The 27608-nt window shown below is 32.6% G+C and overlaps 1 protein-coding gene across 4 annotated transcripts in view; it reads right to left on the minus strand.

Moving 5' to 3' along the window:
* The window catches only part of LOC148613247 (unconventional myosin-VI-like), a 50698-nt gene that overhangs the window by 14713 nt on the left and 8377 nt on the right, over window positions 1-27608 (minus strand). For 2 of the 4 annotated variants that reach the window (XM_088586528.1, XM_088586527.1), the window contains exons 2-22: window positions 24406-24536; window positions 23606-23675; window positions 23154-23227; window positions 22713-22842; window positions 21970-22134; window positions 20824-20921; window positions 19874-20038; window positions 18389-18469; window positions 16920-17103; window positions 15509-15653; window positions 14596-14753; window positions 13874-13965; window positions 12941-13013; window positions 12180-12307; window positions 11414-11509; window positions 10128-10319; window positions 8933-8974; window positions 3721-3814; window positions 2921-3051; window positions 1513-1720; window positions 835-925 (exon numbers count right to left, since the gene is read on the minus strand). In XM_088586528.1, coding sequence (XP_088442654.1) covers window positions 835-925; window positions 1513-1720; window positions 2921-3051; window positions 3721-3814; window positions 8933-8974; window positions 10128-10319; window positions 11414-11509; window positions 12180-12307; window positions 12941-13013; window positions 13874-13965; window positions 14596-14753; window positions 15509-15653; window positions 16920-17103; window positions 18389-18469; window positions 19874-20038; window positions 20824-20921; window positions 21970-22134; window positions 22713-22842; window positions 23154-23227; window positions 23606-23675; window positions 24406-24522 — 2534 coding nt within the window. In that variant the 5' untranslated portion in view covers window positions 24523-24536. The remainder of the gene's footprint in view (window positions 1-834; window positions 926-1512; window positions 1721-2920; window positions 3052-3720; window positions 3815-8932; window positions 8975-10127; window positions 10320-11413; window positions 11510-12179; window positions 12308-12940; window positions 13014-13873; window positions 13966-14595; window positions 14754-15508; window positions 15654-16919; window positions 17104-18388; window positions 18470-19873; window positions 20039-20823; window positions 20922-21969; window positions 22135-22712; window positions 22843-23153; window positions 23228-23605; window positions 23676-24405; window positions 24537-27608) is intronic. The other 2 variants (XM_088586530.1, XM_088586529.1) reach the window with 1 other exon arrangement.

The following is a 27608-nucleotide window of genomic DNA, read 5'->3' on the forward strand; positions in this document are numbered from 1 at the left end:
ACAGAAAAAATCATCCTGGACTATAAATTCACAATGCATCAAGTTATGCCATTAATTTAATAGCATGTGTGAATCATGATATCATGGAGATAAACATAATTTAAAAAGAGTTGTAGGTGAAAATCTGTGGGAGGTGATCGCCTGACAAATCATGTACTCCTTATATGGAGGGAGGGATCAAGATGGGTAAATGAAATGCTTCCTTCTCACACCGATAAGAAAAGTTTCCATGATTATCAAGGTAAGATTAAATTAATTAATTTTTGTGGTGTCTTATTTGCAAGGATTCAGTAAAGTGAACATATTTGTGGATATCAATTTTCGTGATGCAATAAATGATTAGTGTTACATAGTGTTAGAAATCAATTTTGCAGGTACTATTTTAACGTAAAAATAGCAAAAATCAGTCCTCCGCCAAAATTAATACATTAACAGTATTTTGCACAAAACATATTTAAGTTAATGGTTTGGTTAATTATTCCTCCATGAAATGCCAAGAAAATACAACAGTTGTAAAACATTTAGGGGGGCATACTCAAAATGGGATATATGATCATTTCTACAACAGAATTCCCAGCATGCATACCTATTTACCCTCCCTCATCTGGGGGGTGGAGAGACTTTCACAAAAAGCAATGAAAAATTTAGAACCTCCTACAAAAAAATGAAAGATTTGTGGAAGGTTTTTGATTAAAATTACTAAATACTTTGTGAAAGCTACTAAATGAATGAATTTTTACATAAACTTTCACATGAAAATCCCCCACATGATCTATTCCAAAGGTTAAAAGTTATGTCAACATTGGTACATCACTTCTAAAACACAAAACCAACCTCGGTTTGAATCTCCTAACATCTCTCCACATTCTGATAGATTTCTGTATGGTTATAATCTGTTCCTTTCTCCATAGTATCTTGTTCTTTACTGAAAACAAAGAAGAAAGAAGATAAGATATTTTATAAACCATTAAGTATTCTGCATTTGAAATCATAAAATCGTAGTTCTCAATAACAATATTGTTAATTCCTCGATGCTACTATAAACATATTAATTTTCATGGTTGCTTATTTTGGATTTTGTCAAGTGAATATATTTGCAGGTTTCAAATTATGATAAGCTGTATTAAGAGTTAAAATTTAATTTCAAGGATACTATTATCCGTGACGATCTATCTACCAATCAATGAACAGACCCTGCTATGTACTTGCCTGACACACAGCGCTTAGATTTTTTTATTGTGCTAGCTCAAAATAGGCAACAGCCTGCAGGCAGGCAACCCACTGCACTCAAACACATTATTCTAACTCTGAGCCAACCAATTGTCACCCTATCTCCTTATATACTGCTTGCTTGGCGAAGAAGCAGTGAATTTCAGTTTTGAAGTCTTTGGTGTGATTTGGCAGTGGATCGAACTTACAACTCTCAAATGGGTTTGTATAGGAAAAATTTTAGGCTGGATATGAAAAATACTATGTAATAATCAATATACATATACATTCTGCATGTCTTACATTTAATGACCATCCATGCCCCATACTGAGCTCTTTTCCACCTAGAACATATCAGCCACCGTTTCACCTTCTTAATCAGTAATGCCAGATTTTCAGGGTCGCTCTTCATAATCTGATCAAACTCAGCAAACTTTCCTGGCCTGAAGAATACCTTGGTCAAACCAAACTTGAAGTCATTGTCATCTAAACCTAGAGCTTTGAATAAAGCCTGAAAGCACATATAATATATATCTTAAGGAGGTAGACCTAGGGTAAGGGACATAACTCTTAAAATCAGTGATATGTTTGCATCATATTCAATTTCACCAAAGCCTATCAAGCTTCCATTTGAAATAGAATGAAATCAATCAAAGTTACTTTGATGCTTAGAAGAGATTGATGTAAAATGCTCTACACAAACGCTCCAATGATTTGTAAGAGTTATGTCCCTTACCCTAGGTCTCGCTTCTTAAGCTAAATAGATTGATAATTCATCAATTACTGCATTTTTTTTTTTGTATAATGCACACATTTTACATCAATTTTAGATTTTTGTACGATAAAAGAGATCGTGTAATGTAAATAAACAAACCAGAAGTGAAATGTTACTGAAGAATGTTTATCTAATCATACAATACATCTTTAGGTATTGAATTTCAAATGATATTTTCTTCAAATCATGTTTGAAGATCTTTATAACACGTCTCAAATAAAGTTTGTGCAATATTTCTTTCTTATAAAACACGGTTAGAGAATAAAATGAAACAACTTAAAACTGAAAAGTAAAAAAAGTTTTTTCTTGTCAAACTCTCCTTATTAAATGCTTTTGCAGCTGAAAATGGTTGTTTAGAAACTTATTTTGATTATTTCAACAAATGTTCTTCCTTAAAAGAAGTTTTAAAATGAAAAATCACGAAATTTGAGTTTTAACCAAGTTCAGATGACTTTCTAGACTTTTTTTCAGACTTTTTTTCAGTTTCAATAGCATCATTTCACTTTATCTTACTTAATCCTTCAACATGTGTGTATAGTGAATCAATTACTTGTAACTGTTCAGAATCATTTCTGATAATAGGGTTTGCAAGTCTCGTTCTAGTTTCAGTTTCTGTTCCAGAATTCCTTTGTACAACATATTGAAATCCATAGGCCGATCTGCATTTTATTATTTACATCCGGGAAATCGAAACGCTGCATCACAATGCAAAATCTTCTATCTTCAGCTTTTCTTTACATTTTCATTTTGCAGAACTAGATATTTCTTATTTTATCAGTATTTTTACACAAAAAAGATACTTTGCAATTTGTATTGGACGCAACACTATTTTAATGACATATCTCCATGCATTTTAATGGGAGATGAGGACCCATTATCATGAAACCACGGAGTTACGTGACAAGACTTACATACCCTATACTGAGCAATTCTTACCTTGCAGAAGAGTCTAGGATCTAGTCTGGCTAAATCTGAAGGCATGTATTTTTTGTACATGTTATAGAGTTCCTGGAACTGAGCCCTGGATGGGAATCCCTGCTGCATGAGGTCCAATACAGCATTCATACCTATCGGGAAAAGCATTATCAATATGCATCTTTAATGACAAAAAAAAAAATTAAACAACTTTGTCAAGACACAATCTGATCTAAACTTTGATGAATATATCATCAAAAGGCTTGTACTGTGATAATTTGCATAAAAAGGTGGGGTTAATAATTGAGCACAGTAGAGGTGCAATGCTTGGTAATAAGGAGTATTACCTTCTGTCCAGTAGATTGCTATTTACTGAAATCAAACTCGTTTCTGCTAATTCGCATGCATTAAAATATCCCGAAAATTATCTTATCAAATAAATCCCTTTTAATGAAAAGTGTTACTTAGTCACGAAATTTATCAATAATAGCCACAAATTAAATTGACACCCTTAAAAGTAAAAATACATGTAAGTACTGTATAGCAGCAAATTTTCGTGGGGTGTTAATTTTGGTATATTTTAGCAGTCCGTCTAAAAATGCCTAAAATATATTCGGCATTTTATTTACTCCAAGTTTAAGTACTTTATACACCACTAACCATCTGCCAAAAAAAGAATATATATCTTAATAATAAAAAGGATGGGAAAATATTATACCAGCCAAAATAACCCATCATACTGCATGTATCTGAGAAAATACATTGGGTTAACGGTATTTGGTATAGGAAGAACACTATCAGAATACAGTGGATGTTTTTACCTGCACACTCTAACTGACTGAGAATCTGTCCACCTTCAAACAAGTGGTCAACCATCTTCACATTCGGTTTTATACACCTGATGAAATTTGTTCCCTAAAAAAAAAAAAGAATATAAAAAATTTCAAGAACAAGTTATGGTTGATCAATATGAGTAATTATTAGGCAACTTCAATGACAACTGAAATAATTTTATACATACGTTTACACTTCTAAAAATAGATACATACATTTAAACTCCTGAAATTAGAAATCAAATGGCAATAAAATCTAAATGATAGTTCATGATATCAGACATTTAGGCAGTAATTGTAAACGTAAGTTACACATGTCATTATGCTATGCATACCCCCACTTGTAAAGGCAGTTGATATCAGCGAGCAACCAAAACCGCTTACCATGTTACCCAGAATATATTGAAGCCACACACCAAATTCAAAATCAATCCATATATTGCGAGTCAAGATTTGTGTGACGAACATTTTCTCTATCAATTAATATAGTGAATGGCAAGAAACCACAAAACAGGAAGATGATATCAAACTGCAACCAAAATAGCTATATAACATATGCCCCATCTATTTAAAGCTACAAATCTAAAATAATTCCATCCATTGGCAGATAAGATAATTGTGACGAGATTTGAACGGATGGAAACAGAATGACAGATTAGACAAGGTGATTCTGATTGAGTGGGATATAATATATCATAGATCAGTGCTTTGAATATAATAATATGAGCTACATTGTGCTAATTCCTGGAAGACCTGTTTATTAAATATCACTTAAAGTAAATACATGTAAATGTACACAGAATCAGTGTAGCACTTAATACACTGCAGTGCAAAATAAATTCAAAACTGATTATAAGTATATACACAAGCTTGGATGGTATAAACTTGTAGTAAAACTTTCAGCATGGAACAGTCTAACAGCTAGATTATACCGAAATACATATATAATCTAACACTCGATGTAGTATCAGTCTTTCTAAAGATCATGTAAAGTGTGTTCCACTACTTTATTTTTAATCCTAGACGATGGTTCAAATTTTGTTTTCAAGAGTGGAGGGTCCACATCTTTCCAAAGTTTCCAATCTGTGTCCCCTTTAAAGTGAAACTTAAAGTCTGCATGAAAGTGTCAATGAAAAGGGTTTAAGATCCAAGACCTAGGTAAATGAAGCTTTTAAAGTCCTAGGTCAGAAACTGAGATTTTTGGCCCTCAGACCACCATTAATTTGAACCCCTGCTAGGTATCTTATATCACACCTGGTATATCTTTTGATTATCCAATGAAATGTTTGATTTCCTTGGAATTCTGTACTTTAGGAGATTCATGTAATTGATTATTGGTTACAGAAAAATAAAAGAGCAGCGTTCCAATGTCCCCCGCTTAAAAAAAGGGAGGAAAACTTTAAATTCATTCAAATTTTCTAAGTCCAATGGTCATAATTTCTGAAAAAATAATTTAACTATAACCAAAGTCAAACTTGATCAGTAACTATTCATTATAAGGCTACATACCAAAATCAAACTTACTTGGTAGGAGCATTACAAAAAAAAAGTGTGGAAAACACGGACGGAAGGACAGATGTCTGGCATTTCCACGACATGTCACGGGGGACAAAAATGGTATACATGTTATGATTAGAAATTGCCCTAACTTTAGTACAGTAGCCCTGTACTCAAATTAAGCTGTCAACACAAAATTTCCACTTAACGCACCTTACTCTGCATAACAGTTTTGTTATTGAAAAATATTGTTTTATAAACCTTTATACTGATGGGTTTCAGTAAAAGTATGTTAATTCCCAAATTATCCATGAATATGTTTGTAAAAATATTTATTCACTATTTTCGCAAAATTAATTTTAAACACTATATAACGCCAACCATTTTTCAAACTGCAAAAATTGATACCCACAAATGTGTTAATTTAACAGAAGCTGCAAAATAGCCACTGCCAAAATTAATAGTGCTTGTTTTTAACTATCTGGGGAAACACTATCAATGGCCGTTGAAATGGCAACTGATAGTCGACCCCGTTTTGAATACATCTGTACCTGAAAATTTCACAATCTCATTAATTTCATTAGTCACATCAAAAAATAAAAAAATACACTAAATGACACATGCAGATGCTTTGTTGTCAGTATAGTACTGGCCACTCCAAATCAATAACATGTTTAACAAAGTCTTTATGAATGTTTGGTAGCATTATAATTCTAAATTCCTCGAAACTATTTAGTGATGATATTTTTCTTATATAAATTTCAGAGCTGTGACCATAAAAAAAAAATTTTTTTTAAAAATTTGATTTAGAGTGGGCTAAAATGGGAAAATGGTTATAAAAATGGTACATTCCATAATGCACATGCTGAAATTGAAAATGAGTTATTATTCTAAAAAAAAATTAAAAATGGAATCAAGGCATATAAGACTTCATCTAGTATATATAAGTATAGAATATAAAAACTTCTTGCTAAATATATATTTGTTATTATTGCTAAAGGACTAAAAAATAAGCTAATGATGTATGACATAGAGAAGGTGTTGTGTCTTAAAAACAAGAAATGGACAACTTCATCAATAAATTCAACAATTATTTCATTTATGTGCCAAATTATAAGATAAAAAAAAATCAGTTTTGACAACACCATATTTTGCAGTGCCACTGAAAACCTGAAAAGGAATTTTATCTTTACCACCTGTAATTCAAAATCACCCACATAGACACATACTTAAACTAACAGGTTTCTGGGGTTCCAGTCTATATTTATAGTGCATACAATGATGATGTTCAAGAAATAGCTTTGGTCTTCCCTTAATTTTAACTAGAGACTCAAGAGAGCCTGAATCACTCACCTGGTTAACCATTTGCTTATTTGAAAAACTTGAGGAATGAGACAGGCTAAGTTAAAATCAACTAAAATTATTCATAGCGTTTTCATGACCTGAACCAAAATTTTGCTAAAGGCAACATTTTTTGAATTTTTTTCAAAAACCTGTCTTATGACCCCTAAGTTCCATTTTAAGTATAGACAGCCATATCTATTCATGGATTAAAAATCACAACAAGCAACAGAGCAAAATACACTAAAGACCTATTATGCTTATTTCATTCAATGATCTTAAATGGTTTTAGAGAAGATTTTCGAAGTTGTACATGTGAAAAAAAACAAAAAAAACAAACTGTTTCTGGGGTCATAACTACTACATTAGTCAATGAATGGTTTTGAAAATTTCAGCATAGGTCCTTTTCATGATGCTTAACAATTTTACCCATGCCAGAAATTTGCTAAAGGCAACGGTTTTTGAATTATTTGCAAAAAACTGCCATCTGACCCCTATGTTCTATTTTCAGTAACAGTGGCCATATTTTTTCATGAATCAACAATCCCAACATTCATTTTGTATGGAATACTCTAAGGATCATATATGCCAACTTTCATTGAATTCTGTGCAATGGATTTTGAGAAGAAGATTTTCAAAGTTGCACATGTGAAAAATGCAAAAAAAACTATTTCAGGGGCTGTAACTCCTACATCATTTGACCAATCGTTTTGAAAATTTTGGGATAGGTCCATCTCATGATGCTGAACAATATTTCCTATGCCAGAAATTTGCTAAAGGCAACGGTTTTTAAGTCAGCCAGGTGAGCTAAAAATAGCAAAAATTGTTGAAAAAGGTCAATAACTCCAACATGGCTTAACGGATTAAATCCAAAATTACACCAGAGATAGATCTCATCGTGCTGAACACTTTTATTTCGTCAGATTTCTGCTAAACCTAACGTTTTAGGAGATATATGTGAAGAACTACTGTCTGACCCTTATGTTCTATTTTTAGTAATGGTGGCCATGTTTTTTGACGAATCAAAAATTCCCACATCACTTCTATGCAGCATACCCCAAGGAACATTCAAACCAAGATTGGTTCTAATTAGTCAAGTAGTTTCAGAGGAAAAGAGTTTTGTATAATAGTTAATGACAATGACGGACGACAACGACAGACGCCAAGTGATGGCAATAGCTCACTTGGCCTTTGGCCATGTGAGCTAAAAATGAGTTACCTGGTGAACTTCCTTCTGTAGTTAACTGAACCATAAAGGCATTTAATTGAGAAGATTTCTACCAGATATGGAGTTAAATATCTATGAAATAAGACTGAAAGTACAAATTTTCTTTCCAACTACTTTTGAAGGTTGTTCTACACAGGGAAGTCAACATCATCAGTGTCTGTGCTGTAACATGTACCTAATTAATTCAAACCCTACTTTAGCTCATTATAAAACTAGAATCATGCAATCTCGTACAATGAGATACACGTAATGGACCTATCAAGGGCTAAAATGTCTGTGAATATCTTTTAAATCATAGAACTTTAAGAGATCAACTTATGCTGAATGCAGACCTCTTAAGCAAACCTTATAGGCCAAAGATGTGTTTTTGTTGGTTTTGTCTCTGTGTGAAGTTAGCTTTTTACCACTAAAATGATAAAAAAAAAAACAGAAATTGATTTTTTTCAAATCTGAAAAAATTTTGATTCTTATATGATCTGAACAATGACAAAAATGTTCTCTTTTTTTTGGCATTTCAATTAAAATTACCTTTTTTTTTAACAAACCGTTTTAAAAAAATGGGCCGAAGACAAATGGCTGGGTTGCCGTAGTCGGTGAACAGGAAGTAGAAGTGCCACAGACCTGAAATTGCACCCTACAATATGGGATTCCATACTAAATTTGTGTATCAAATATCTAGTGGCTGTAATTTATAGTTGATGAAAATATTCTTCCTGTGTGCCCACCTAAAATTCACCATTCTATAAGCGGATTTGCAACCCAACCAAAAAAATTGTTTTAAATTATAGTTCTTGCAGAATTTTACCTTCTGATAACAATAAAAAGTGTCTGACTGCTTAATATATTTTGTCAAATAAGTTCAATACTTTGTTTCTAATACCTTTTATCAACCCCCTTCCAAATGTTTTTTTTGTTTTCAAACCTCTATTTTCTGGGAGAGTAAATTCGACACTCATTGAAATAGTGAAATATGAACCCCTGAGTAACTAGCATTAGACTTCACATACACTAATTTTGTAGTACACACACCCACCATAAACTCTAGCCTGTATCATTTAAAAATGATTTTAAGACACAACCAATGAAATCACACATTACTGTTACCATGGTAACTAAAAGAGCTTTCTAACTTACTTTGATCAGTAATGTTGGAGTTCGCAGCTGTCGAACATCCTCCTGTGTATTGTCATACAAATCATTTCAATACAAATTGAAAAAAATATTATACACACCCTATGACAAAATTTGGAAGGAGATAGGGGAGGTGATCTAATAGGGCTGCACAGGGCACACAAATCATTTTAATTGATTCATTGTTTTAATTGTCAGTCTCTGTAAGAGTCTGATTGATTGATGTTTGGGGTTTAACGTCCGAGCAGCAATATTTCAGCTATATTCAGACGTAAGTCACTGTAAGAATCAGGCAACTAGTGAAACATGTTATAAAAAAAACAACACCCTTTTGAAAGTTTAATTTGACCATTTGCATCATCAGAATCATGGAAAAAAAGTGATGCAAAGAAACATTGGTCTTTCCAAATATGGAAAGCATCCTTAAGTGAAATTATATTGTCAGATCGGTGGATTTTTGACATGCATGTTTTTTTTATTTTTCCCATTCTGCCTGATTCTTACAAAAATCTTACACTTAAAAATATTATATAAAAACAAAAGCACAAGCTAAGGGACTAACCATCTTATAATAAAAGGCAAGAATTGAACTACTTGCAAATGACTGATGGCAGGTGATTCCCTTATCGAAGTATATAAACAATATGAGACGGCAACATTTGAAATGTGCCAGGCTAGTTTGATATAACAGATGATACCAGCTAAGGGATACAACTCTTACAAATCATTGGAATGTTTGTATTCACCATTTTACATCAATCTCATGTAAGCATCAAAGTAACTTGGACTGATTTCATTCTGTTTGAAAGGAAAGCTTGAGAGGCTTTTGGTAAAATTGAATATGATACAAACATATCACTGATTTCAAGAGTTATATCCCTTACCCTAGATCTACCACCTTAAACATCCTTGACTACTCCCACTAGCCTTGCAGGAATGAAAGTTGGGCTGACATACAAAATATGCCAAACTGACCGACCTGACAAACAAAATTATGTTTGGTCATTTGATTGCAAATTTGAAAGCCATATTTCTTCATTTTCTATGATAATATCTGCACAATTTGTCCTATTATTCCAGGAAGAATTTCTGGATTTAAAACAAAAACAAAACAACAAATGAAATGAAAACCAAATTTGAATTTTACTGGATGACTGTTTTTGCATAACCAACAGTTTTATAGAAATTCTCAACATACCGTCGCCTTTAACTTCTCCATTAGTACAACCAACTGCTTCCTGAATTTACTGCCGACACTGATGAAGTTCAGTTTTCCAGTTGATACTTGTATCCCTTCAAACATTTTCTTCAGCATAGCATTATTACTATCTTGGATTAAGAATTGTAGAGAGGCATGGAGGGCATCGTTGTTCTTCTCTATAAACTGGTTCTAATAGAATAAATAAACAAAGAATAAAAGGATGCAAATTGTATCAATTACATCATTTGATTTTGACCTTGAAAATAAAATGATTTTTTTTTTTACATTAAAATAACAATGACTGAAATACCTAATTAATTTTAGTGATTTCTTCAGGCAATATTTCTGTTTATTATTCCAAGTTTCTTTCTACATATTTGTCTTTAAATTTTACTAGTTTTGAATATCTCTCAAACAAGGATTTACCTTCCACTTACTTACACAAAGCATGATAAAAAACTTTCAATGTTCATTTGTCATAGTGTTGGGACATTTTTCATGAAACAAGGGAGGTTCACATTTAGTTTTTTCGCATTTCTGTCTCAAAATGTGATGTGAGTGCTTTATACAGTCATAAACATATATAATAAGGTACACAAGAGTTAAGGACACAGAACTGTCTAAGTTGTGTTTGTGAAAAGTGTAATAATTGTTTTAGGGAGGCTTTGTCAGATTTTTCAATCATAAAACTCTGTGCTTAAATACATGTACCTGTTGACCTTTGGCACTGTCTCGTGTTGGAGATCTTTAATTAAAAGCAGTTTTTTATGTAAAAATTCAATTATTTAGTATCAAGTAAAATATGTACAAAGAAACAAAAGTTAATGAACAAACTGGGCTCCTCTAAAAACTGGGCGCATAAAAAGTTAGTCTTGGGGTAGTTTTTTCTGGATCGATGGAGGCTGTGGGTTCAATCCTTGGACCAATTACACCAGAGACTTTAAAATTGGTAGTCACTGCTGTACCCCAAGCATGTAGTATAAAGAGAAAAGAATGACTACCTGCTGTACCCCAAGCATGCAGTATAAAGAGTGACTACCTACAAGTTGTTGCTGCTTCTGTCAGATAGTAAGTTAGCGATTGGAGTGTCTGACAAATCTAGGTCAGTTCCATTGGTCAACTGTTCTCGTACTGAAATGTATGACCTATCTTCCAATAGGCTTAAAACCACAATCAATCAACAAAAGGGTAAAGATATTTTTCATTGAATCACCGTTTTTATTGAACCTGCCTGATGTTTAGAAATATCTGTTCTGAATTCCTTTTCCCTACAATAACCTTACTGTATGATAGACAACAGCTCCAGCAAAATGTCTGATCAGGAATCCTTCTTCATCTCTTACATCTCTGTGAGATTTCAACTTGGATTTCCTTGGTAACTACAAAAAAAAATTGTATGTAATCTCTAGGTATCATAGTGAATTGAGTTATGAAAGTGGACCTACATGAACTCCTACAAATCATCGGTATGTTTGTGTTCACTATTTTACCTGATTCTCATGTAAGCATCTGAGTAACTTAGATTGATTTCTCTCTCTTTTTTTAAATGAATACTTCACATGCTTTGATGAAATTGATTATGATACAAACATGTCACTGATTCCAAGTGTTATGTCCCTTATCCAAAGTCTATCCATTTAAATCCTTATATTTTTTCAAAGAATGATTTCAAAACAACAAGAAAAGTTGAAGCAGATGAGTTATCTACCTTACTGAATTCCATATCAGTATTATAGAATCTGCACATTATCTGTAATATGATGTTCATTTCATTGCAAAAAAAGAACTTGAATTTTTAGCTATTCATCATGTACCAGACCTGCTATAGCTACATTTTGACTATCCATATTTTTTGGACTGTATTTTAGAAAAAAATCCACAAAATCCTGAACATTTGTCAATTTTTACATTGGTACCATGGAGAAACAATCCATAAAACATAATTAGCAGTAAAATTTTGTTGAAACTAAAAATAAACTGTAAACACATTTGAATAACTCTGAAAAGCAAATATAGTTATTTCTATAAAAAACTTCCTTAATTACTTACACTAAGTCTGAAGTGATTTTTGTTCCTATTATGGACCTCCATGGTAAAGTGATCATATTTAGGAGTGGGCAGTTTACTCTCCTCATCCAACAGGTCAAAAATACCACATTTCTTGTTCTCTATCAATTCTAAAAAATGATACCAGTTAATATTAATAATGAAAGTAATAGGAGTTAAATATGTACATGGATAATATTACTTTCTAAACACAACTTCTTCCAAAAAAGCTATTATATAATTTTTTTAAGATTTCAATAATTAATGTGATGCAAGACATATTTTCAAGATACTAAGCTTCCATCCTAAACTCTTGGAAAATATAACAACAAGATTGTTTCACACAGCCTTATGTCCCCTGCCAAGTCCCATAACTCTCTTTAAATTTGTTGAATCCAAATGGTAGTGCAGTATGATCAACTACAGTACCTGAACCGATCCGTGCAACAAAAATAACTGTCACTGTATTTTACGGTATTTTCGTTGTCAATTTTACACATATTTACATAATATTATAGATTTAAACATCAATTTATACTTTTATGGAGTTCACTAGATAAATGTGATTGATGGACAGACAGACGGACATCATAAACAGATTCCTTCATCATTTTGCAGTGGGCACAAAATTTTGTATTTGGTACTTATAAAAACAAAAAACCTAACCAAATCTAAGAAGTAAATAAATGCCTTTTTACATGATATCTGCTTCCAAATAATTTTATAAAATCTAAATTGGAACAACTGAATGTAAGTTTACACACCAATACAATCCTGATTGTCCGTCCACTGGATTTTCTTCACACCAAGACCTTCCTTCTCATATAGATCTTGTTCCTATAATAATATTTTGAATGATTTGTTCAATATAAAACATTTATTATACTACTTTAAAATGAAGAAAACATTAAGTAGGACTCCAGCTAAGGATCATGCAAAATGTGATTCATGGGTAAAAAGCCTGCATATTTTTATTTTTGATATTTTGTTTGAAATGTCATAGTAAACAGAAATAAACATGTGGTTTTTCATATAACCCGTGCTCTTAGGAGATAAAAATTATATAGAATGCACTGTAGATTTCAAAATTAAGGGCGATAACTCTGTAAATGGCACTCAAATACAATAGAATCTACTATATTTTCATTGTCGATTATCTCCTAAGAGCAGGCAGATTTGAATGAATAATTACATATTTCATAGTATAGACCCATAAAACAACATAATTACAAAAATAAAAATGTAGTTTTTTTTGGGGTGTATCAATTTTTTCAAATTTTGCATGATTCTTACAAAGACAGCTACTTAATATTTTATGATTTAAAAAATACATCATTACTTATGCGACTGACTTTTAATTTTCAAAATCATTAGGTCCTTCATTTTCAGACTGCCTTGGTGGTCTTATGGTAACATGTTCACCTCCAGAGAGAGTGAGGTCTTCGGTTTGATGCCAGGCCAAATCATACATAGACAGGGCAAGATGCAATGTTCTTTCAAAACATTCAAAATTGATGCTATCCTGTTTATTGGTGATGTCACAGTTAATGATATGTCACATGTCATAGGAAATTCAATAATTCTAAGTATTGAGGCAGTAGTCTGAGATAAGAAATTTTCAAGCAGTAGAATTAATGAAAAACTGATAAAGTTGTTGACAAGTTGTAGGTGTTTTCTAAGAATGAAAATAACATTACCTCTTTCAAAATTCTAGTGTTGAAGAACTGTTGAAGTTTCTCATTACAGTAGTTAATACAAAACTGCTCAAAACTATTCACTTGGAAATACTCTACAAATATATGAACACTACAATATGCAAGTGTTAATTACACTATTGACATCCATAACTAATGAACTAAAGGGGTTTTTAACGTCCTTGACTACCCTGTCGGGTCTCGCACGGATGGTGACATCCATAACCAGGGGTATTCTCTTTATATAGACACAGAACATAACAAATATTGTCTTTTCCAATATCTTTAAAATGTAATTATCATATGGGGAAACGAACTGAGAAATTGAGCCAATTATAAAGCAGGTTTCAGGAAAAATTTCCATTTAAGCCGTTACAATGTTTATGTATTTTAATACCCAAAAACAGCGATTCTAAATAAAATTTCATTAACAAATTTCATATCATGCAGGCAATGCCATTAAAATCTACAAATTCAAAGAATTAAAAAATGAAACCAATACAAGAATCTATATCACTTTCTGTATTATGGTGTTCTCATTTTCTATACTGACTTATGCTAGTTGATAACATGTACAATTTCATACATTCCTAGTTTTCATTGAGGCCAACACAAGTTCATTGTAATTAATCAAAATGGACCTATTTTATCTCTTTATCAAGAAGTATCAGGTTCCTTGCACTTGTACAAAATGTCTCTTGTCTCTTTACTACAAACTAACATACCAAACCCTGCAATATCCAAAAGACCAATGTATGACATGGACTGGGAGAATGGAATGGCTTGGTTGACTCTGCTTACGATGTAGTCAAACAATTTGGAGTAAATAGACTTGGCCAAGGCATCCCTTGCACTAGTGGCTTCCCCAACCTTAAGAGGTACTCTGAAAAAGATACAAAGCTACATTGAAAACAAAGCAGAAGTTTCATGTATCTAAAATTGATGATGAAATACATTTGCTATAAAGCTCACCTCACTGGAGTCATGAGTGATTGAGTAATAGTTGAAGAGTAATTGAGCAATGGTGGGGAAGTGATTAAGCAATGGTAGGTAAGTGATTGAGCAATGGTGGATGAGTGGATTGAGCAATGGTGGATGAGTGATTGAGCAATGATGAGTGAGTGGATTGAGCAATGGTGGATGAGTGGATTGAGCAATGGTGGATGAGTGATTGAGCAATGATGAGTGAGTGGATTGAGCAATGGTGGATGAGTGATTGACCAATGATGGGTGAGTGGATTGAGCAATGGTGGATGAGTGATTAAGCAATGGTGGATGAGTGATAATGCAACTGAATGAAAGGAGAGGGTATCATATCTTATGGCTAAAATAATGGGGCTCATCAAAGATTTAATAAATATTCTTCCATTTGCTTCTGGTTTGACTAAACAACTAAACCAAGAAGAATGGTAACACTCGTTTTTTTTTTACAGTATCAGTTAATTAAAGTTGCAAATTAGTTTCTTCTGTTTGTTTCATTTGTGGTTTTGCATTTAAAATAAGTAAAAATATTTTGTTGTGTTCACTGTTCATATTCAAATGGTTTGTAACATGTATTTGAATGATGAGTAACATGTCCATTTTGCCCTTTAAATTTTCTTTTATCTATTATAAAAGCGTTCTGATATTTATTCTTACTTGATTAGAGTTCCTTTGGATCCTCCTTTAGAGGTCTGCATGACCCTGGTGACGAGTGATTCTCTAAGTTCTTCCTTGTCAACAGATAACAGAGACCCACAGATACTTAGAGCTTTCTCTGATGGAGCTGTTATCTTACTTCCACCTAAGAAAGAAATGGATTGATTTATAATTGGACATTTAGTTTGTCGGTAAGGTGTCTTTGTAAGCAACTATGGATTGTGTTGTATTTTTTATGATAACAAAGGTGCCATTGAATGACTGTAATATGATTTTTTTAAAACTCAAGTCAAGGTGAGAATTTCAAAAAAGATTTCCTTTTTTGTTAAATGAATATTAGGTTTTTAGCAATAAACTTATTTGTATAAAGAAGTTTCTCTTCTTTGATTTTATATCAAGGGCAGTAGCACAGTCATTACTTCATATTTAAAGGTGGTAGAACAGTTTGTCAGTCAACTGTTGAACTTTCGGATAAAAAATGTAGTGTATGAAATTGGCACTTTGCAAGAGTTATCATTCTTGATTTGGTTAATTTGAGTGGAAGACGTATGTTTGGTTTTGGTCAAAATATGTATAAGAAAAGACTTAAAAAAAAATATTTGTTCGGTGGGTTTTTCTGCACCATAAATCATCTCCACAACAGGATTATGTCTGGATTTATATAGATTGGTTCATAATTATTCCTTATGAACCCAAACACCTGAGTTCTGTATGATCATTGAAAGTCATTAGACACCATTTCTCAACTTAGTGCACTGCACATAGGAAATAGCTTATGATTGAGGGATAAAAATGTTTAAGCTGCATTCATTGTACTATGGAATTTCATTGGATAATACTGTTGTGTGCCAATTCCATAATTGACTCTCTTTTTTTTACACATGCCAAGATACTTAAAAGATTGTAATTGCTGTTTTCTGATGTAGTTGCAATAAAATGAGGATAGCTATCTAATTTGAAAATTAGTTGTGACCTAGATTTAATATAGTATATCTGGTTATTGGTCAGAGGTTAGCCATATTGGACTGTGGAATATGGAAAACCTTACACAATTATATCATTATTAACTAACCAATCCAATATGTCATATTGGCCTAGATCAAAATGGATTGTAACCAGGCCAATATGAGGTATTGAACCGGTAAGAGCTGTGTTGGACGGCTAAATCCTGTACTGGACGGCTAAGTCCCATATAGGACGGCTAAATCCTGTATTGGCGCACTTTTGTATTTAGTACTGTATTGGCAGTTTAGATCATATTTATATATTTTAGACTGTTAGTCAATGATGGCAAATATCCATTTACTAGCTCTGCTTGTGCATCCATAGTAAATTGACATTTGCCATCGTGTATTCCACAATTTACATTACCAAATCCAAAAACATTACAGTAATTTCCTATCTACCATACCTTTAGTGCTTTCAGTATTCTCCTCAAACTCTATATTTCCCAGGTGAAGTACAGCAGCCACCAGTGTGTAAATGGACAATTTTTCGTCGTCACTGATTCCAAGATGTGTCATAGATTTATCACACACATTAAAATCATTAACATCGTCTAGCTTTGGATCATGTAGACTGCCATCTTTCAAATACTATAACATAAAAATAAAAAGAGATTATACTGGAACCTTTTAGAAAGTGTAATTATATAAAAAAAAAAAAACATAAAAAAAAACAGCACATGTACATGCAACCATATCAAGACATTGACATAGATACCACATATGAATAGAACAAGGAATGAAATCCTCCATAATTCTCATACCCTTTGTCATAATATAGTAGATTGGGTAGACTAGATTACAACATTTGAATAACTAAAAACTGTTTTAGCTCGCTTGTTGATACCCCTGTTCCCCTCTCAAAAAACCATTAAGAAAACCCCAGAAGTCATTCAGACGGGGAATTAATTGGGGGTGCACAATGGCATCAAGTGATAAAAATTGTGTGGAAGTTTTATTGAATTCCATTTAGCAATTTAAAAGGAGTTGTGGATGAGAAGATGGCTCCATGGTCCACCCAATGACAAGTCCATCTTTTTCATCCAAAAACCTATCAAATTCCATTCAGCAGATATAAAGAAGCTGTGGATTAGAAGATGCTCCCCCCTCCCTCCCCATGGTTGACCAATGACAAAATCCATGTTTTGCATTGGGAAGTGGCAATATTTCTTCAATAGTACAGTGGTTTGAAAGGGGTTGCAGATTAGTCCTTTGGACAAAGGGCAGATTATTATCTCTTTTACTTTGTAGATATATACATATATACCTCCTGCTTTTCAAATGGTAGGGGGAATATAATAACCATTTCACCATTTCATATACATTTACAAGTTGGTATATGTGCGGGTAACCTTTTTTAACATTTTCATGAGAGATCTATTTTTATTAAAGTTATTTCTGTGGGTACTGTTGAAACAACTTTTAGTCACTCTGGAAAACTAAAATATAGTTATAAATACCTGGGTAAGAAACTCTTAAAATTATGATGATGACAAAAAGCAGGAACTGAAGATTCTCATTAGAAAAATGCAGTAAATCATGAAAAATATCTTGTTTACAGATACACTTTCAAGTAGGTATTTTAAGAACAGGGTGACCCCAAATTTTAAACACTTGAATGTGATATTAAAGAGGTATTCCACCAAAACAGTTACAGTGAGGAAATGCTCTCAAACCCTGGGGTCTTGGAATAGGCCAGTGTGTCAACACTGTAGTTAGGCACAAATATGACATACTCTGTCCATGCGCATTCGTCATATATTCAAAAGTCTGTTGGTTCACTAGGACTAACAAAATCCCCATAAGAGGCCATTATGCAAGATCCACAAGTAAAGCAAAGACCATAAAAAACCCAAATTATCAATATATACATTACCTGTTTGCTTTTTCTGTCTGCTGGTAGTTGTTTATCGGTTTGTCGTGAACAGAAATACTGCGTACATCCTCGGTTCAAATACTAAAATACAACATGTTTACAATAGCAAACATTCTAGGGAATCACATAGCAAAACAAAATCTACAGTACAGCCAATGTGGATTTGACATGTTCTACTATCAATGGTGGAGGTGACCACATGTTGAGTAAAACTTTCTGCTGGTCCACAAATAGTAATAATTGATAATTTAGATATAAACAATAAAACTTGTTTTAAATGGAACATGTCTGTGATACTAAGAGAACTAATTGCATGTTTTCCTGGATTTGGCTTCTTATTTCAATATTTTCGATTTTGTGTATTTCTGTAACACGTACAAATGTGCAATTTATTTCTGGATCTTGAACTTCCTAATTGGTTGATTTTAATACTGCTGATGAGAGCCTAATCCAGGAAACATGTGTACAGCATACTGAAACTTTGTAACTGGTGTTTTTCGTATTTTGTAAGAGTAACTGTAATTCTTTTTTCGAAAGACAACTTTCCATCCTCAACAAGTAGAAACGACAAATCCACACACACTGTAGGAAAATTATGATATTCTTTTCACTTCCAACAAAAATCAATCTTTACAGCCTTCATCTTTTACCTTCATACAATGTGAAATTTTCAAAACTATACAAATGATCTTTTACAAACTTACACAAAAATATTTACTTCTCAGACAGAGATATAAGTAACATCTATATTTTGTTATAAAAAAAGAAAAAAAATCAGAGAGCTATGATGATTAAGTTCCAAGTATTTAAATACTTCTCTGTCTAAGGATCAGGCACACTCTGCATAAGGTGTGGCACATGAATGAAAAAAATGCAGAGATTTTATTGCATTATCTGAATAGTAAACAAGGGAACCAAGATTCAAGTGGAAATCAACAGAATGTAATCCAGGGACAAAGACACACACAACAAAGAACATAAAATAACCAAAATAATGTGTAAAAAGTAACAAAAGTAAATGAGCAAGTATCCCTCATTGCCTCAAGAAGAAACCACCAAGGTGTTTATGCAGTTTGCTTTTTTAAATAATTGACAGGTCAAATTTAGTTGAAATGCACAAAGGGAAAATGGCGGGAAAATATTCCCTATATAAACAGTAAAAAATATCTTCATCACAGATGCTTCAGTACAATTTCAAATAGCTTTTCATTGTTTTCTGAAAAATCAAAATGGAGAAAAGATGTGCCACCCACTGCCTGATTCTTATACAGAAAGGTACCTAAAATAACATTGAAGAGCACATAAAGGAGGTTCATCGAAAAAAAAATGTATGATCATGCACCTAATAATCCTATAAACTCCTATCCTTCCTGTAAAGTGATTCGCATATATTTTAATTAATTTTTAACTCTTTGATTATATTTTTTTTGCAGTTCTTTCTGACAAATTTAAACAACACTAGAGACTACATTAGGAGTTATCTACCCTGAACTGGTCAGGTGGCGCCAAGCTAAGTTTCTGCCTCAGTTGATCTGGAGCACCAGCACATAGTCTGTAGAAAATATGATAGTTCCTCTCCTCCTTACTCTGGGTACAGACTCGAGATTTCTCCAGCAAGTAATGGGAGATAAATCCACCGTTTACTGTACACTGTAAATTTTAAAGAAATGTATGCATTACACATTCAATAGTATGTACAACCGAGTGTGGCACGTAGACATTTTAATTAGGTTTATTAAGGCACTGAAAAGGGAATGATGGCTAAAAGGGGTGAGATAGGATCGGTAAACGGTGTCAATTTTTAAATTAAAATATGTCAATGTGCCATTATTAGATACTGCAAATAATTCTTTTTTTTCTTTTTTCTCTTTGGTTTTTGAATTGCATACTTTAATTTTAAATCAATTTATAGGCTTCTCTCACTCTGAATTCACTTCTCTGACCCATATTTGTGGGCCTGTCTGATTCCTATTCCAGTTTGACTGAACGTCTATCGTTAACCTCGTGTGCAATGCTCAGTATAAAAAGACATAGAGACAGTGGCATTTCAATATCCCATTCGAAACTATCAATATGTTGGCTTATAAATGATTAAAATAATATCATCAGAAAAATAAAATGGAGTTACAATTATGTTAAAGGCAGACAAAAATAGATCTGATTATAGATAGTTGAGATATCATATGGATTCAAAATTCTAAAATAAAAAAGTGTCATAACTATAGAACATTAAATGCTAAATAAACCATAATAGAACTTGACCTTTAACTTTTTTAAAACCATGTTCTTAATTTTTTAAAATCGGTAGAAGAGTTCATTAAATGACATAAAAAAAAAACAACAGTTGATTATGCATAAAGGTACATTATTTCCAGACAAATGTAAAAAAGGATTATTCTTCGAGTATAAGTAGAAAAGTAAAAATTTGTTCTTACCTTAGTATCAAAATGGATTTCTATAAATTTTCCAAATCTACTGCTATTGTTGTTTCTCACTGTTTTAGCATTACCAAAGGCTTCCAGCAGAGGGTTAGCTGTAAACAAACATTTATAGGCCATCCATTTAGAATCCTGGTAGATCCTATGATTTGGGCAGCAAAGAGTAAACTTTATTTCACTATTTTTTTGTTACAATGTATTGTTATACTCAGTTGATATTCAAGAAGATTAAGGATTTGTTTGTATCCAAGGAGAAGACTTTGAATATATATATATTCCAAGTTCTCTAACAATGTAACTCAATTATTAACAGATCAAAGTGTCATTTCCATTAATGTTAAAGTTTCTGATGCTTTTTATGTAATTTATTTCATTCTTGCATTTTTGTCAATTTGCAAGGCAAGAATCATTTATTTTACAAAACATCAGTTTGTTGTCACAAATGGATGACCATTTTTTTTAAAACAAAATGTGGAATGTATCACCCACTGCTTTGGTTTTTAATGGAAACCCTCTTAATACATTAAGATCTCTGAAGTAGACACCATTGATTAGTATGAATTCAGAAACAATCTTAATAGTGTTTTTTTTTGTAGTGACCCTAAAGTTGACTTCATGAGTAGACCATGGCTGAGCCATACCAAAGACTAAGAAAGCAGTTGTCACTGCCCCTCTGCCAAATGCAGGAATATAAAAGGCAGAGTAATATCTGGTTGGGTCAGAATAAGAATAAATACCCCATAACTTCATTTGTAATGAAATGCATGCCTGGGTTTTACGACTCTGATAAAACTAGCAAACTAAAAATTAAGTTACACTTGTCAATCAACTGAAGCAGAGTGATGCATTGATTAAATTTTTCAATTTTCAAATATATGAAGTATTTTCCAAATGCAGTTGAACTAATTAGAACAGATACATCCTACAACTTTAACTGATTTTAGCTTTTAAATGCTTGCAAATCTTTCTTGCTACACAAAGTCCTCTCCACTTCCAATTTTTTCCTTAGCAAATTTATACTAAAAAAATTCCCTCTATTCAGAGGTTCAAATCGACTTACAAGAGTGGAGGATGATACAAACTGAGGGACGTGGACCACGGGCCAACATAAATTTGAGCCCATATCATTGAATTATAACTTACATTCCAGGATTCTTTGTTCTACATTAGAACTATGTGTTCCCCAAGACTCAGTGAGGTACTTCAGGATATATTTGGTTGACTCGGTCTTTCCAGCTCCTGATTCACCAGACACTATAATGGACTGACTCTGTTTACTCACTTTCATATCCCTGAAGGCTTTATCAGCTGAAAAGATAACAAACAATGAACTGATATGTCACAGAGCAGGATTCTGACAACACACTAATCTGCTAGATTGAGGCTAGTAAAATTTTAGGAAGGGTAGATGAAAAGTTCAATGGTAGAAGCCCAATGCACTGGTTACAATAATAAATTATCATATACATGTAGCAGGATATAATTGCAGGGAGCTAATTTTGGCTTATTTTAGCTCTGCAAAATTTCAAAGCTGAGCTTGAATATTTAGCACACCACTAAGCATCCACAAAATTCAGAATCTGCTAAACTTTGTGTATACTTTTGAAGCCTCAAAATGGTCATATTTTACACCCATCATACATCATATATTGTGTAAGTTTAACTGTCTAACATGTCTAATTAAAATGTATGTTACTATTGTTGTTCAGGGTTCACAGAATTACTGGTTTAATATAATTCATGTGTTGACCTTCTGAACAGGCAATATCTTATATAATGAGAATGGATATGGTGAATATGTCAAAGAGACAACAACCATACTGGGAAGAAAAATGTTCGCTCAAGGCCACACATGGGTCTTCAATGAATGAAATTAAGTTTCTCACCAATAGCGAAGACATGAGGAGGCAAAGTGCCAAGGGACTTTCCATTGTACTTCTTGATGGTTGCTGAAGCATAGTTCTCTGGCATCTCAAAGTATGGATTGACTGCTATCAATATATTGGCTGTATAAGTCTGTAAAGATAGTGAGTATGAAATTAAACTTCAATTTATACCATAAACAAACAAAAGCAAGTGATTGACTATGCATACAAGTTTCATCGAATTCCATTCAACAGTTTCATATGAGTTGAAGGTGAAAAAAATGGTCTCTCCTTGGTTGACAAATGAAAAAGTGTAGGTTTTGCATCAGAAAATTTCATTTGTTTTCATCATAAATTAATGCTAATTATATTTCACATTTTGTATGCATATAAAGTCACATTATCAACATTAGAAAGTAACCCTCTTGAATTAAAATATATGTTTTTTCTCTCATAACTTACATAAATCTGGTTCTTCATGTACCTAATCCTCAAGTTGTGCAGAAGGGTAGCCTCATTCAAATACATCAAGCCACCTTTAATTGGAAACAAAAAATAAAATCATAAAAATAAATTTAAATCATAGATAAGATACACATTATATCAAAATTGAGAGTCATAATGTATTTACTATAAAGAATGTCATTAAAACATGGGCATTAGCAATGACATACACAATTTGTGATTTTGAAAAGCAATGTCACAACAACTGAGTGGGAAATGACAGAGATATTCTCTTATAAAGTTGCATGCTTAATGGAAGAATAAAGATTACCAAATTATTATGTATTTGGTGTGGCTTAGCCTGTGATTGAACCCACAACTTCCCACACTTTAGGCAGGCAAGCTACAAGGCCACAAGGATTGTCACCATTACTAAAACAAAATCCTTATTGATAGATATTGTAACTTACAGTTATCATCAACATCTTTGTTATCATACTCTTCTGCAGGAAATGTCCTGTCATACACAGAGTGAATTTGCTACAAAGAAAAACATTACCTTCCTTCAACCAAAAATGTATATGCTCCATTCATTATAAGTTGACATTTCATTTCAAATAAATTCTAAATTAAACAGTTACATCTTACAAGAACAAAATAGAGGGTTACTGAGCCCGACCTCAAAGACCAATGCCCCTCAGCATTCCTCTTCTTAATTTCAATGTGCCCTGTTCAAATTTTGATAAACAGTGACACCCTTAAGTCATCTTTGTATAAAATAAACATTACAAAAGAATTTCTTTCTTCATTCAGTTGCCACATATACTAGTTGTAGTATATAACAGGTTGATTAGTCTAAGGTTCAGCACGCCTAATACATTATACACTACATTGCCCTCCTCCTGTGCCTGTTATTTTCAGACCCTAGCTAGAACACTGTATCAAGGAACCAACAAAACTCTATATTTGTTCTTTGTGCTGATGTGACCAATGATTTACCAATTATGACAATAGCATGCAAATGCTTTTTAATCACCACTGGTACATGTATATTCACGCTGCAATGGAAGAGGGAGGTTTAGAGCATTGTAAAACCTAGATTTACCCCACCATTTTGTTTGAAGTGCCTGTACCAAGTCAGGACCTTATGGTACCTGCTGTTTTAGTGGTGTAATATCTATTTTGCCAGATCTATTTTTGACTTGACTTGATTATGAAACAGATTAGTGTTCAGTACTGTTGTTGTTACCCTTATTTATCCTAAACTTACAGTTCCTGGTGCATCAAATGGTTCTATTGTGATATCATCAGATCCAATATCAACAATACGACCTAACTTGAACCCCTCGGTTGGGTGTGGCACCCAGACCTTCTTCCCACCATCCATCTTCGTCTATCTACCTGAAAATATAAAATAAAAAAGTTACTATTTAAATATGAGTCATCCTAAGGTTTAGAAGTTTATATTTTGCCTACTGTAACTAGGATTCAATTGGAAGAAATTTACTCAAATTCAACCTTAACTGAACTAGTCTGTATTATATCCATTACTGGCTTTGAAACTAAAAGTTCCAAAATATCAAAATATATTGTTTCTTCCAATCAAATCAAAATGTTGAAAATCCACATCAAAGCATTCTACCAGTCTTGTCAATATTGAATTTGCTCATGACTTTAGTTTGAATGTTAGAAGTGGCAGATTGGATGCAGAAAAGCAGGTTCAAAGTTACAAAATAATTTCCCTTTAATACATTTCATCGGTATATCAAATACATCAAACATCGCTTAAATTACTATGAAAGTTCTTCAATTCGTGGATTCTTGTATTCATGGTTTTGTATTCATCAGTATACACATCAATGAAAATATCTTTTTCGTTGGGAATCAAATTTCGTGGTTTGGCCTACCCATGAAAACCACAAAAATTGGTACCCCACAAACAATAGTACTTCCAAAGTAATTTTTGGTTGCGAACTACATTGTAGTAAATTAAGTCAAGAAGTTCTCCCATAAGGGTCTATATAGAATTACTTAAATTTTAAAAAAAAAATTATTTTACCTACCCACCCTATTTTTTCTTCAAAAGTATTGTACCTTAAACAGACAAATTTTTTCTTGGCCTAATTTCATCCAATTTCACTTTAAACACATATGTTTTTCTTGGCCTAATTAAACTTAGGTACATGTATAAATTAGAAAGTAAGTAATGACATTTACAAATCAAATCAACACCATACCATTATCACTAAAGTGAAAAAATAAAGTATGACTCAATACATCGTAAATCACAAATTAGTGCCCTTAAAATATGTACAAATTGTTTGTGAACAAGTGTACTGCCTTCAAGGTTTCTTTATCTACAAGTTCTAGTCTAGTGGCTAATTTTACAGCACGAATTACATTCAATTGAATAGTATATAGTTGAGTATAATGCAATGATCAGAAAAATGGGGATTTACAAATAAATGAATGGACTATACTGAAAGGATACAGCCTCCATCAAACACCATTGTATAACCCCACCCATAAAAAAAAAAAAAAAAAAAACATAGAAGATTTAATCCTATAACTTCTGGTACCTTTGAGGATGCAAGATACTAAGGAATGAATGATCAATCATGTTTCATTATTTTTTTGTAATAAAGCCAATCAACTTGTCTTGACATCACCATGGCACATTTTGCTGGTTAAAGTTAGCAGGTTAGAAAATTGATACATTAGGGGGTTCAAACTTATTTTCACAAGAGGAAGGTCCTGGAGCATGACAAAACAGTGGTCGTGAACAATTTTTTTTTAAAATGGACTATTAACAGCATTTATTACAAGCATTCAAGATGTAAATGGTCCATTTATTAACATTTTAAGTAAAATCCTGTAACTCAAATGGGTCACTTTCAGTTTCAATGGGAATATGGTCCATGGCCCCTGCCTTTCCTTATCACTGGGTAAATGAAAGGTCCACAATAAGAATGTGAAAGCTAGGTCCTTATTAAAAGAACATGTAAAGTATACGGTACATGAGGGTCCATACAGTAACAAAGTAAATGAAATTTCAATGGTTCTGCACCAAAAATGGAGGGTCCTGGATCTGAGAAAAGTCCTAATTTGAACTCTTGTTACATGTTCATGTACTATAGTGCTACATGTATAAAACAATTTACATTATACTTGTATAGCAAAACTATCCAAACTTTGCCCTGTCACTATGAATCTATAATGTATACGTAATGGATAAACAAGATAGTTTCCATTAGTACAGAATACCAGCCATCATTTTGTACAGGACTTCTTGGGTCTTTATCATGACTAAAAATCACATATTAGTCCATTAAACAAGTACATGTACACACAATTATCAGTAACATGTTCTTACGTCTCCGTCTCCATATCTTGAGTGTTACAAACAAGCCATTTGCTATCAAGAAATCACTTACAAGTATGATACCAAGTACACCTGTAATCAAGTTTACCTGTAATCAATTTCACCTGTCTACAATGTTCTAATCATTGACATGCTTGTTTCATTAATCCAGTGTTATAAAATATTTATGGTGGATGGATTAATGATGCAACTATGAAGACAGATGATTTAATATTGTATGATGAGGCCAAAATAGATGAATTGTGTGTTTAACTTCTCGACCCTACCTCCAAGGCCAACCCTAAACATTTTATTGCAGATTGAACACAAAATCTAGATTCTTTGGTCACTCTGTTTACGGTTCCTTTGTTTAACATTTTGGATATCATTGATCTGCGAAGTGTTTGATAATAAGGATAATACACTTGTGTAATTAAGTGTTTCAAAAACCAAGATTTTAAACAACCAGCATGGCTATTTGGCAGCCATGCAGCATATATTAGCTGTACAACAATGAAAAAATATATAATGTTTTACCTACCAACACTACATATCTATTTTTGACACAGGAAACACACAATCAATGCATTTTGGCAGCCAATGGCCTGATATAACAATACACTCAGAAATTTCAAATTCTAAACCTACAAACCTGTATCTTATACATACATTATTAGGTAGAGTACATCTGCACCAACATTTGATGCTTTCAAGGTTTAAGTAACAATTGGACACCATATTAAAAAAAAATCAATTTGCTACTTTGAAATACATGTAATTGCAGCAAAAAGTAGTCACTAATAAAAAAAAATAACATGAACTGAATTTTCAACAAATCATGAAAAAATTACTTGCCTTATCTTTAACTACATTTACATGTACATGTATTTAAATTAAAATGAAGGTACCTGTTTTTTTCTTACAAGTACACTCATGAATTTTAAAATTTAAAAAAAATCAAAATAAAAGGCATCAATAAAAAAGGGGGGATCACTTCTCAAAATAGCAAATTAAAACAGAATTTGCTTCAAAATTATACACCCCTTTTTTAACAGTCTGAATATCAATAAAACATATGTTTGTGGCCTCAAGGTAAAACAATGCACAGGAAC

The sequence above is a fragment of the Perna viridis genome, chromosome 6 (assembly GCF_037379345.1).
Source record: "Perna viridis isolate PV_CMFRI_1.1 ecotype Kerala chromosome 6, ASM3737934v1, whole genome shotgun sequence".
In the NCBI taxonomy this organism is placed as follows: Eukaryota; Metazoa; Mollusca; class Bivalvia; order Mytilida; family Mytilidae; genus Perna; species Perna viridis.